The sequence below is a fragment of the Phyllopteryx taeniolatus genome, chromosome 9, assembly GCF_024500385.1.
Source record: "Phyllopteryx taeniolatus isolate TA_2022b chromosome 9, UOR_Ptae_1.2, whole genome shotgun sequence".
Classification (NCBI taxonomy): domain Eukaryota; kingdom Metazoa; phylum Chordata; class Actinopteri; order Syngnathiformes; family Syngnathidae; genus Phyllopteryx; species Phyllopteryx taeniolatus.
The window spans coordinates 2,978,598-2,992,804 of NC_084510.1; the positions used below are offsets into that span (position 1 = coordinate 2,978,598).

Here is a 14,207-nt window from a genome sequence, read left to right on the forward strand (position 1 = left end):
TACGGTGATAGCATAATATAGTGTTGCGTAGTGTTGCCAGAGTTCTGACCGAGACATACTAGGATTTTATGGCAGTAGTCTGACATCGTGCCGTTGTGAGGGACCAAATTTGTCGTCTTCCGATCCAGGCATGAGAACAATATCATGGGACACCATGGCACAAACAAAAATGTCACAAAAGTATGAATACTGAAACAATGATAAGAAAATAAAAATACAATAAAATAACAAAATACAATAAAAATAAAAATAATGATATAATAATAAAAATTATAAAACTATTTACTCACAAATCGACTCAGTGTACAATTTGGGCCTGTTTAATTAAACACTCACATAAGCCATGACTTATTTTGATGTATACAGTAAATAGAAAACAGGGGGATACACAGGTTTATTGTACCTTATTCCAGCTAATGGAAGAGCATTTAAAGGTTCTGTACATCACTAGTATGGATAGATGAACATAGAAATTAGAAATTAGAAATAATTTTCGGACAAATTAAGTGAAATTGGATAATTTTCCGTGGCACCCCGATGATTTCCCATGGCACACTAGGGTGCCACGGCACCCACATTGGGAATTACTGCACTAGACCATTTGGGATTAAACACAACAATGCTTTAATGTGTAACAGGATGCATAGTGATAATACCATCACATTGTATGTTCACTGGCATATCATGCTTAAAAAATTCAGAAGCATTGCAGAAAATTATTTTTGCAAGTTGTATGACATAATTCTAAATGATTTTAACCACCAAACACATGCCCTATGGTCACTAAATTATTGGGCCATGTGGGCACTGACCCCACAGGAAGTTCAGTAAAACTACTTCCACTCTTCTCGTAAGACTTTCTGCAAGATGTTGCAGTGTGTCTTTGGGCATTGTTGTCCATTCATTCGGAACAACATACCTTTTGTGTTTGTTCTTGATTTTTTTGTTTTTAAATAGTACCTCAATAATTAAATTCATTATTATATATTGTTATATAATACCAGTTTGGATCATAAATGTATGTTTTTTTTTGTTTGTTTTTTTGTCATGACCGCTTCTTACCTCTTCTTTTAGAAGCCAGGAATGGATGTGGCTGACGGTTATGTGACCTTTGTTCGACACTCCCAGGACATGCTGCGGGAGAAAGTTAATGAGGAAGTGTACATTGAAAGATTGTTTGATGTAAGTAAACAGTTCTCCTTTCGCTACATAACTTCTCTGTATTGATCTTCTGCCCAAATTGCATCCGATCATCCAGTGATTTTGTGAAGACTGCCTACACTTGATCGTCTTGCTGTAAAAAAAAAAAAGTAAACCACACGCGCTTTAATCAACTCGTAACACAGCCACATGTCACTGTTTGCTTTAAATGCATAAGCTGGTTTCAAGTAACACCAAAACAGCATACAGTGTCTCCAATTGGAGGATTGCTCCCCACTTAAATATATTTAAATAATCCCTGCATCTGGATGAATTGCAGATCTCTGTGCCTAATCTGAGGGCCTTTTTACTGATCTTCTTCCCATTTATGCCTCAAATCGTGATTGTGTTTGTGTGGAGTGTGGGCGGGTCATATGGGCAGGTACAGTATAAATAAGGTCTCCATATCTTATTCTTCAGTGTCAGCACACATCAGTAAAATAATTTGAAATAAGTAGTACAAAAAAGGTCTTGGCTGAACATAATTGTTTTAAAATTACATGAAGAGTAGCAATACAGTAATTATTGGTCTTATAACGTGCTGTATCTCAGCTGTCTTTAGCATGAACTCTGAGCACTTAGTGCTTACTGCGGTTGTGGGCCTGTCTGTATTGCCCACTACAGCTGACTACAGAGGAAAGATGAATCAGAATCAGGGTATCTGAAACCCCTATGATATTTTGCACGCACGCGTATGTATGTGTGTGTGGGGTGGGTGAGGGTGGGGGGGATTAATCTTTGACTTGAGCCATTCTTTGACATCCTATTAAACAGGCTCACACAAACATGTTTACTTCAACAAATACTCTTAAGTCTCAATAGAGTCACTGCTAAACTTAACTGGTTTTGAATAAGTCAACAATGTGTTTATATCGTCCTGGATATTTTGGAACCTGTGTTATCCAGAATTTAGACAGAGCTCTGATTTCAGCTTATCCAAATCATAAAAACAAATCTATCATTGTGTTTTTATTGATTTAACCCTTTGTTCTTCGAGTAATGTTTTCCTGTATGCTGTTGAAATGAGCAAAGCCTTTATAATTAAAATTCATCATAAAACTGCACCACAGACTACTGATTATTTCATTTGTTACAATCCTTTGAAATTAAACCTAAACTGACAAAAAAAAAATAACTAAGAAAAAATAAAAACAGATTATGAACTTTAACCTAAAAACATTTGTAGAATTCTGTATCATATTGGTATTCTCTAGATACCGGTATTGTGTATACAGTAATTAGTGTGTTTGTGTATACACAGGGACAAAAAAAAAAGTTATGTGCATTTATGTACAAGATACATAAACAGGTAGACCATAATAAGTGTGCATACTGTAAGTACATATATTCAGCACACACGGCACATCATACTAAACCTAACCCTGCCTCGCACAACCTGCATTTAATCATACACAATTTGCCAATTTGTGCAATTTAAAAGAAAAAGTTCAATGTATAAAATGAGACAAGTTCTCATGATGGTAAATGCTAATTGCACGTGTGTTTATGAGGGGGGCTTTCAGGACGAGGTTCATTATTAAATATTTTGGATAAAAAATTTTCATGTATTGTATATTGTGAATCTTGATGTATGTGTCATGTTTCCTAGGGGGCAATACTACAGTTCAAATGGGTAGTGGACAGGGTGGAGTAGGTCCTTCAGGAGGTGATGTAGTGATTTAGGTCAGTTTAGAATTATGACCTGTGGAGGTCAAAGCCAGTTCAAGCTGAAAAATAAAAACAAAGAAAATAGTTAGGATTCATAAATAAGAATAATAAACTGTGGTTCTTTGTATTCTGATGGATTTTTATTGAAAATTTCAGTCAGACAGAACAAAGTTTAAAAGGGGAGTGACATAAAAAACTAAGGGGAGAGACAGTAAAAAGCATGCAGGACAGAGGTACACGTCTTTCCTTTTCTGGTAGAACAACAAGAAATTTAAATGGACATTTGAAAGTCCTGAAACTCTAAGTACCCTTAGCAAACATCATTTTGTACATAAGGCCATAACATTTTGAAAATTTTATTGCAAAAAATAGCAAACACATTGGCCTCATAATACCCTCATGACAATTTCCTCTACTTTCAGCCAGTTTCTCAGACAAACTAGCCTGTTCACATTACCAGAGCTCAAGGCAGCTTTATTTTTTTTGTAAATGTGACCTGCAAGTGAGAGCAGCAACTCACATGGAACAGACGTTTCTGGGCTAATCAGATAGTTGCAGGCCAGGACAGATAGATGTGAGTGAGTCCCTGTTCGACTGGACCATCACTGGGCAGTCTGTTTCGCTGACGCTAAATTCTGCTCTGTACAAATTCAGGACCCTACTACACCGGCTTTTCTTGTCTGAATCAGAGTTTGAAAAAACTACAAGAGAGATAGAAGCTCTTTTTCTTTGCTGGCTCCTGTGTGGTGGTATCCTTACACTGTTCCTGCAGTAGGGCCTCAAGCCTGGTCCAACCCTCTGCTCGCTGTCCCCTTGCAAGGCATTTTAAATCTTTAAAGTGTTGGTCAAGCACAGTGGCCATCTTGAGCCATTCATGGTTGAGTGTAGCTACACGTTGAGATAAGTCCTTTGTGAAGGCAGTGTTGAATTTGACAGTGTAGGTTGAGTCATCATCGGAGACATACATGGTGCGGTACAGGTGACGGAGAGCAGGTAAAACCAATGAGCATGAGACATGTCTCACCTCCAAATCAGTTCATTCACAAATATGGAGTTGACAATTCAGGAAAGTAATTATTATCTTCAAAATATCTGTCAAATATAGACCTTATTAAAGAAACAATAAATGGCATTAAAAATACTTTTATTTATCTGCATGGCTCAAGGACAGTCGCCATCCTTTTGAATTTTAGTAGCTCTGATGGAGTTAATATGACTAGCTTGTACATCTGCTTGTTTAAAGAAGCAAAAACAGCCTCTTGATTCTTCAGTAGACGAGAGATCATTTCCAGTGTTGAATTCCACCTTGTGGCTACATCTTGCATGAGTGGCTCATTTTCTTGCCCCAGTCTTGATTGCTCCTGGTGTAGTTCTTCTGTATTAGCAGGGCTGCGTTTAAAGCGATCCACTATCTTGTGACATTTTCCTAATGCATCACTAAACCCACTATCAGCAAGGCTAACAGTGCTGGCTCTTTGCAAGATGTGAGCAATACAAGGCTTCTGTTGAAATGGGAGGTGTCTTGCTGCAGCTGTCGTTGTTCGTGCACCGTCTATTCCAATTGGAGATACTTTTTGTAGAATTCCACATTGCACAAAAAGTAAAATCTTGTTTTCATTGGACCATAACACATTTTCCCCACATGTATTCAGTTTTCAAATACGTGTAGCCAGGGTTGGATGCTTTTCTTTGTAAGATAATGCTTCTGTCTTGCCACCCGACCATAAAGCCCAGACATATGAAGAAGACGGGAGATTTTTGTCACATGTACTGAACAGCCATACTTGCCAAAAATTTATGCAGCTCCTTTACTGTTGCTATAGGCCTCTTAGGATCCTCTCTGATCAGTTTTCATCTGTTCTTTTCATCAATTTAAGAGGAATATCTCGTTCTTGTTAATGTCACTGTTATGCCATATTTTCTCCATATAATAATGCCTGTCTTCACTGTATTCCTTGGAATATTGAATACCTTGGAAATTTTCCTGACTGGTACCTTTGAACAATGAGATCCCTCTGATGCTGTGAAAGCTCGTGCTTGTGCTGTAAGATGTGACTAAAGAATTGTCATGAATAGCCTACTAGAACTTCTGAACTGGATTTGGGGTTATTCAGAGGCACTTTAAATGGTGGCATGTGTGTGCTGACTGTGATTGGTAAATTCTAAACGCAGCCAGATTCCCAATAACAGTATAAGTGTTTTTTCAATTGAGTTGTTCTGGTTAAATGATCACATTAATGATAGATTTTTTTTAAAAATGTTTTAATGATTTATCTTGTTCTCATTTTTTATATATATATATATATATATATTATATATCTCAACCTAGCATTTCAACAGGAATGTGGAGACTTTTTCTACCCACTGAATTTGAATGTGTATAAACTTGTTTTTGTTGTTTTTGGTTGTAATTCATACTTATGTGATTTGCAACTATTTTTTATATTTAAGCAGAAAATGGCAACTAACAAAATCTCTGAGTTACTTTGAAGCACAATTATACAGTATGTACATACAGTAATTCTGTATTTCAGTAGTCAAAAATGACAATGCACCTGATCAGCAGATTCCAATGTGTATCTTTATGGTTAAGCCTCTTTGCATGGACCAGTGGAGACGTATGTATATGTTTGCATCTATTTGTCTGTGCCATTTCGTTGAAGGGAGGCCTTCAGGTGCAATCCGTCTCCTATCCTCTTCCTTGCTGTTGGATGTGACAGAGGTGTCCGGTGCTACTTGTTGTTGATTCTTGACCCATTGCTTGGCCCAGTATCTGTTTTTCCTTCACGAGAGGTTTTCTGTCAGAATTAGTTTCAGTACGACTTGTCTTTGTTGTCATGTTGTATTAGTTCTGCCGGCGGCATCACAGAGGCCGATGAAGGTGTCTCTGGCTGCTCTGTTGTGCTTTTCTTGTCACTCCATTCTTGTTTTTTTAGTCTCTTAAACCCTCTACCTAAAACAAAGCTTCCCAAATCTTAAAATGTCAATGTCTCAGAGTTGCTGTTTTTCAATAGGGACAAATAATCAAGTTTACTGGATGCATGCATATGCCTGTTTTATTATCATCAGTAGGGACATCAGCAGGGCTGGCCCGTGGCATAAACAGTTTATGTGGTTGTTTAGGGCTACAACTACAAGCAGCTACAACGGCTCAGGGTGGGCCACAATTTCTTTATTGAATGCTCCACAAGATTGACATAGATTATATCGGAATTACAGTATATACATATACAAATTAGATACGTATGGTATGTCCAGTGGCATCGTTAGGTCTATTTTAGGGGGGCTTCAGTGTATCAGTCACCATTTCCAACATGTTGACCATTTGACCAATCAAAGTGGAGATTTTTTGATTGACAACACGTGACCAATCACAGCAAAGTAAAGAAGTGAATACCGGCTTGCACTTGATATGGTTTTCATCAGCGTGAAAGGTAGGATTTTCTTTTTTTGTAATCTACAGGAGGTCGACTGGTTAGCACATCAGCCTCACAGTTCTGAGGATGCGGGTTCAAATCCGACCTCACCTGTGTTGAGTTTGCATGTTCTCCCGGTGCCTGCATGGATTTTTTCCAGATACTCTGGTTTCCTCCCACATCCCCAAAACATTGATACAGCTGGTGTCTACCACATGGTTCACTCAGACTCAATGTCCCCTGCTGCCCCCGAAACATGGGAGAAGTTCTGTCGGAGTAGAAGCTCCTTCTGACAGGGGACTCTGCCAGACATTCCCAACAGACCCTCACGATACGTTTTGGTCTGTCAGGTCGGCCCGGCATCTTTCCCCACCATCGGAGCCAACTCACTACCGGGTGGTGATCGGTTGAAAGCTCCATCCCCCTCTTGTCCAGGACATGCGGCCGCAAGTCCGATAATACGACCGCAAATCTGATCATCGAACTGCGGCCTAGGGTGTCCTGGTGCCAAGTGCACATGTGGAAACCCTTATGTCTGAAATTGGTGCTCATTAGCCAATAACAGAAGACTGATCTTATTGGGGGGGGGGGGGGGGGGGGGGTTGTCATTCTTCCCAATCACACCCTTCCAGGTCTCACTGCCATTGCCCACGTGAGCATTGAAGTCCCCCAGCAGAATGAGGGAGTCTCCACACGACGCCCTCCAAGGACTCCAAGAAGGGCGTGTACTCTGAGCTCCAGTTTGGTGCATAGCCACAGACAACACTCAGGACCCGTCTGCCCAGCCAAAGGCGGAGAGAAGCTACCCTCTTGTCGAACGGGGTGAACCCCAAAGTACAGGCACAGAGTTGGGGGGCAAATAAGTCTGCCCACACCTGCTCAACTTCTCTCACCGTGGGAAACTCCAGAGTGGAAAAGAGCCAAACGCTCTCAAGAGGACTAGTACCGGAGCCAAAGATGTGTGTGGAGGTGAGCCTGACGATATCTAGTCGGAACTTCTTAACCTCGCACACCAGCTTGGGCTCTTTTCCTTTCAGAGAGGTGGCATTCCATATCCCTAGAGCCAGCTTCTGTAGCCGGGAATCGGATCGCCAAGGTCCCTGCCTTTGGCCACTGCCAAAGTCCTCAATATCATGCTTTTGCCATTCAAAATATCCAGATTACCAATTTTACATTTGAATTTAAAAACAATAAAATAATAGTTTGGATAACAATAACACTGTAAATTAAACATCCAAATACATCCTTTAACATTTCGTAAACAGACCCATCCTTCTTCAAAGACAAGTGTTTAGCATGCCTAAATAAATTCTGCAACAGAAGCCTGCAGATGACTATCGACATGTTTTATTAGCTGGAAAATGCAATATGGACATAACATGAAGCTTCACATAGTTCCACAAAAAAATTGAGAACTATAAAATCACATCTAGACTCATGTGCAGGCTTATGTTGCACAATTTATTTCAGGATGTCATCTCAATAAATTAGAATAAATATATTCTAATTTAGGCGGCACGATGGACGACCGGTTGGCACATCTGCCTCAGAGGTCTGAGGTCCCGGGTTCAAATCCGGCCTCCCTATCTGGAGTTAGCATATTCTCCCCCATGCCTGCAGGGTTTTCTCCTCCCACATTCCCAAAAACATGCATGGTCGGTTAATTGAAGACTCTTAAGTTGTCAGTCTATATGTGCCCTGCGATTGGCTGGCAATCAGTTCAGGGTGTACTCCACTTCTCACCCAAAGTCAGCTGAGATAGGCGCCAGCACACCCACGACTGTAGTGAGGTTGAGTGGCTCAGAAAATGGATGCATGGATATTCTAATTTATTGAGATGTACCTGTACATTTACCTCTGGCAGAAGCACATTGATGATGTTAACGTCAGTGTTGGGCTGTCTGGCTCCTCGGACCTTCGTGAACATTGAGAGGACATGAAACACAGTGTCCACAGATTCATTGTCCCCAAACCAGATGAGCACCCCCTCTGTTCTGTCCTTCCATGTAGACTTGCTTGTGCCTGTAACAATTGCCTGGATAAATGGTGGCAGACGCTAAACATTACCACAGCAAGACCATAAGGACATAAATGCATCAACTTATGAAAAACATATGATCATTACACAACAGCCTTTGTACTTCACAACAGATGAATTATTTTAAGCATTTCTTATATGAAATACCCACCTCCAGATGACATCTGAGGTCATGGCGACAGTATTTATGATAAAAGTCCATCAGCATAGAGTAGAAGATTTACCTTTCTTGGTAGTTTTCTTCAGCTCACATGTAATATTTTTTTTTCCAATTAAGTAATGTTGAAACTAGAAATCCATTATTAATGTTATTTTATGTTTTTGTGTTCTGGTAGTTCCTTACTGACTTCCAGCTTCCTCTGATGCACCTGTGCCTCGTTCTCAGTCAGGTCCTGATTAAACCCTTTTAAGTATTGTATTATTTTGAGAGTTTATTAGTATTACATGAACAGTTGGTAGCATTTTGACAGTAGGTTAGTATGCAAGACAGCAAGTTCACTTCATTCACACTGACCAACTCTTCGGGAGATATTGTCCTGGACCTCTTTGCCTCCTCCTCCATGTCCGCTGTGATCTGTACACAGACCGCATTGTTGCACAATTATTTAATTACCTAGGGTGACAATTTCAAATATAGCATCAAAAACAGGCCATAAATAACCCATCCTTTACTCATATACTTATGTCTGTACAATGTGCATATAAAGTGGGAGGCGTACTGTAGTTGAGGCAGAAGACGGAACCATAATACGAGACATATTAACATGCAGGTCATAATGTTTGACAAGGTTTCTGACACAGACCAGGTAGGACACAAAGGACAAGACATAGTTGGTAAGAGGCAAACTTAGGCAGTTTATTACATGCAGGGTTCGGCACACAGGTAGTCAATCCGACCAAGAAACAGTATCCAAAAAGAAGGGGGGCAAGGACAAGGTTAAAAAAACGAGCACAGTCATACACAAGGTCGAACTATGGCTAAGAATGCTGGGTACAAAGATTTACTAGGTGCCACGTTCTGTAACTGAAAGAGTGGAAGCCCAGGTCTTAAATGTCATTATTAATTAACCCAAATTACAAACACCTGAAGTGACACGTGGCAGAGAGAGAAAAACTAGAACTAATACAAACGGCGCGTGACTCACCAAAATAAAACCATCCATCCATCCATTTCAACACCGCTTATCCTGGTTCGGGTCACGGGGCGCTGGAGCCTATCCCAGCTGACTTTGGGCGAAAGGCGGACCACACCCTGAACTGGTTGCCAGTCAGTCGCAGAGCACATATAGACACGGACAACCACTCGCATTCACATTCACACCGCCACTGAGTGGGAACTGAACCCACGCTGCCCGCACCAAAATCAGGCAAGTGTACCACTACACCATCAGAGACTTCCAAAATAAAACCGGAAGTACTAAATAACCCAGGAAGTGCCAAGTGACACTTAACTACAAAAGCAGTGACCACGCAAGGCCTGAAAACGGAGACAGACGTGACAATGTTTCTTTTTTTTTATTATTTATTTATTTTTTTTTTTTTTTTGATGTAATTCTTACACTGTAATCTTCAGATTGCCATTTTTGCGCACAACTTTAAGATATAAAATACTTTTAACATACTACAACATATTTTATTAAATCAACTCAGCTCAACTTTATCTATAAAGCACTTTAAATACAACCAGACCTGAAATCAAAACCAATTTAAGATAAAAAATAATAATAATAAAACAAAAACAAACAGAAAACAATAAAAACACTAAAAACAGATGCTGAGTCTTAAGCCAGGTTGAAAGCCAGAGAATAAAAGTGGGTTTTAAGACTGGTTTTAAAAATAGATAGTAGACTTCTCTGATGTGCAATGGGAGGTTATTCCATAGTGTGGGACCAGTAACAGAAAAGGCCCTATCCCCTCTGAGCTTCGCTGAGACCTTGGTACCTCAAGAAGCAGCTGATCAGCTGACCTGAGGCAATGTGCAGAGGCTAAGGGATGGAGTAGCTCAGCGATGTAATGCGGGACAAGACCATTTAGAGATTTAAAAAGAAATAAAAGAATCTTAAAATGTATTCTAAAATGCACAGACACCCAATGGAGGGAGGCCAGGACCAGAGTTATGTGCTCCCTCTTACCTCTTACTTACTACCACAACAAAACTGAGATAATTGTTTTTTGCAATAAAAAAAGAGGATTGCTGTTAGTAAATACCTAGAGTCACTCGCTTTAAAAACCAAAGACGAAGTCCGAAATGTTGGTGTGCTGATAGATTCTGACCTGACTTTCAACAGTCATATAAAATGAATTGCTAAAACTGCCTTCTACCATCTGAAGAACATATCCAGAGTGAATGCTTGCATGTGTCAAGCAGACCAGGAGAAGCTCATCCATGGTTTTATCTCAAGTAAACTTGACTATTGTAATGGTCTTCTGACTTCTTCTTCTTTTTTTCCTTTCGGCTTGTCCCTTTAGGGGTCGCCACAGCGCGTCATTCTTTTCCATGTAAGCCTATCTCCTGCATCCTTCTCTCTAACACCAACTGCCCTCGTGTCTTCCCTCACGACATCCACCAACCTTCTCTTTGGTCTTCCTCTTGCTCTCTTGCCTGGTACCTCCATCCTCATCATCCTTCTACCAATATGCTCACTATTTCTCCTCTAGACGTGTCCAAACCATCGAAGTCTGCTCTCTCTAACTTTGTCTCCAAAACATCGAATCTTGGCTGTCCAACCTGTTTTATACAACCTGGTCACTCCGAGAGCAAACCTCAACATTTTCATTTCCGCCACCTCCAGCTCTGCTTCCTGTTGTCTCTTCAGTGCCACTGTCTTTAATCCGTACATCATGGCTGGCCTCACCACTGTTTTATAAACTTTGCCATTCATCCTAGCAGAGACTCTTCTGTCACATAACACACCTGACACCTTCCTCCACCCGTTCCAACCTGCTTGGACCCATTTCTTCACTTCCTGACCACACTCACCATTGCTCTGGACGGGTGACCCCAAGTATTTAAAGTCCTCCACCCTTGCTATCTCTTCTCCCTGTAGCCTCACTCTTCCCCCACCACTCTTCTCATTAATGCACGTATATTCTGTCTTACTTCGGCTGATGTTCATTCCTCTGCTTTCCAGTGCATGGCTCCATCTTTCTAACTGTTCCTCCACCTGCTCCCTGCTTTCACTGCAGATCACAATGTCATCTGCAAACGTCATGGTCCACTGGGATTCCAGTCTAACCTTATCTGTCAGCCTATCCATCACCACTGCAAACTGGAAGGGGCTCAGGGCTGATCGCTGATGCAGTCCAACCTCCACCTTAAATTTGTCTGTCACACCTACAGCACACCTCACCACTGTTCTGCTGCCCTCGTACATGTCCTGTATTATTCTAACATACTTCTCTGCCACTCCAGACTTCCGCATGCAGTACCACAGTTCCTCTCTGGGTACTCTGTCATAGGCTTTCTCTAGATCTACAAAGACGCAATGTAGCTCCTTCTGACCTTCTCTGTACTTTTCAATCAACATCCTCAAGGCAAATAATGCATCTGTGGTACTCTTTCTAGGCATGAAACCATACTGTTGCTCGCAAATACTCACTTCTGTCCTGAGTCTAGCCTCCACTACTCTTTCCCATAAGTTCATTGTGTGGCTCATCAACTTTATTCCTCTATAGTTCCCACAGCTCTGCACATCACCCTTGTTCTTAAAAATGGGCACCGGCACACGTTTCCTCCATTCCTCAGGCATCTTCTCACACGCTAGAATTCTATTGAACAAGCTGGTCAAAAACCCCACAGCCACCTCTCCTAGATGCTTCCATACCTCCACAGGAATGTCATCAGGACCAACTGCCTTTCCATTTTTCGTCCTCTTTAATGCCTTTCTAACTTCCCCTTTACTAATCATTGCCACTTCCTGGTTAACCACACTTGCCACTTCTAATCTCCCTTCTCTCTCATTTTCCTCATTCATCAACTCCTCAAAGTATTCTTTCCATCTAGCTAGCACACTGCTGGCACCAGTCAACATATTTCCATCTCTATCCTTAATCACCCTAACCTGCTGCACATCCTTCCCATCTCTATCCCTCTGTCTGGCCACCCTGTATAGATAATTTTCTCCTTCTTTAGTGTCCAACCTGCCATACATGTCATCATATGCCTCTTGTTTGGCCTTTGCCCTGTGTCGCATCTCAATGTATTCCTTTCGCCTCTTCTCGGTCCTCTCATTGTCCCACTTCTTCTGAGCTAACCTTTTTCCTTGTATGATTTCCTGTACTGGCGGCATGGTGGGCGACTAGTTAGAGCGTCTGCCTCACAGTTCTGAGGACCGGGGTTCAATCCCCGGCCCCACCTGTGTGGAGTTTTCATGTTCTCCCCGTGCCTGCGTGGGTTTTCTCCGGGCACTCAGGTTTCCTCCCTCATCCCAAAAACATGCATGGTAGATTAATTGACAACTCTAAATTGCCCGTAGGTGTGAATGTGAGTGCAAATGGTTGTTTGTTTATATGTGCCCTGCGATTGGCTGGCAACCAGTTCAGGGTGTACCCCGTCTCCTGCCTGATGATAGCTGGGAGAGGCTCCAGCACGCCCGCAACCCTAGTGTGGAGAAGCGGCTCAGAGGATGGATGGATGGATGGATGGATGGATTTCCTGTACTGTGAGGTTCCACCACCAAGTCTCCTTCTCTCCTTTCCTGCCAGAAGATACACCAAGTACTCTCCTACCTGCCTCTCTAATCACCTTGGCTGCAGTGTTCCAGTCTTCAGGGAGCTCCTCCTGTCTCACCTCTTCCCAAAAAGCTGCTTAACACTCGTCCTGTCTCAGCTTCCACCACATGGTTCTCTGCTCTGCCTTTGTCTTCCTAGAGTCACCAGAGTCATCTTAACCTCCTTCAGATTACATCATCTGCACAAAATGTAATCCACCTGCGTGCTCTACCTCCGCTCTTGTAGGTCACCCTATGTTCCTGCCTCTTCTGGAAAAAGTATTCACTACAGCCATTTGCATCCTATTTGCAAAGTCTACCACCATCTGTCCCTCCCAGTTCATTTCCTGGATGCCGTACTTACCCATCACTTCTTCATCACCCCTATTTCCTTCACCAACATGTCCATTACAATCTGCACCAATCATGACTCTCTCTCTCTGTCTGGGATGCTCAGAACTACTTCGTCTAGCTCCTTCCAGAATTTATCTTTCACCTCTAGGTCACATCCTACCTGTGGGGCATAGCCACTAATCACATTATACATAACACCCTCAATTTCAAGTTTCAGCCTCATCACTCGATCTGATACTCTTTTCACCTCCAAGACATTCTTAGCCAACTCTTCTTTTAAAAGAACCCCGACTATATTTCTCTTCCCATCTAGACCATGGTAAAATAATTTAAACCCTGTCCCTAAACTTCTAACCTTACTGCCTTTCCACCTGGTCTCCTGGACACGCAATATATCAACCTTTCTCCTAATCATCTGGTCTTCTGACTGGACTCCCTAAAAAGAACATTAAACAGCTGCAGCTCATTCAGAATGCTCCAGGTCGGGTTCTGACCAGAACAAAAAGGTCAGAGCATATTACTCCATTACTATATATTACTTCTAAAGTCTTTACACTTTACACTCCAGTCAGCTTTAGAATAGATTTTAAAGTTCTGCTACTGGTCTATAAATCACAAAACGGCTTAGGTCCTGAATACAGGAATGAAATGCTAATGGAATATAAACCCAGTAGGGCTCTGAGATCAACAGACTCTGGTCAAATAGTGGAGCACAGAGTGCAAAGCAAACATGGTGAAGCAGCATTTAGCTATTATGCTGCACACAAATGGAATAACTTGCCGACAGAAGTGACGTCAGCCCCAAGTGTGAATGTTTTTAAG

At 41.5% G+C, this 14,207-nt stretch overlaps 1 protein-coding gene across 15 annotated transcripts in view; it reads left to right on the forward strand.

Moving 5' to 3' along the window:
• Positions 1 to 14,207, forward strand: part of cadpsa (Ca2+-dependent activator protein for secretion a) — a 242,163-nt gene that overhangs the window by 196,730 nt on the left and 31,226 nt on the right. For 14 of the 15 annotated variants that reach the window (XR_009790075.1, XR_009790076.1, XM_061784285.1 and 11 more), the window contains one exon: positions 1,075 to 1,182. The exons of the other annotated variant lie outside the window; for it this stretch is intronic. Coding sequence is in view for 12 of the 14 variants with exons in the window: in XM_061784285.1 (XP_061640269.1) it covers positions 1,075 to 1,182 (108 nt within the window). In the remaining 2 variants the exon portion in view is untranslated. The remainder of the gene's footprint in view (positions 1 to 1,074; positions 1,183 to 14,207) is intronic. 15 annotated transcript variants of the gene reach the window in all.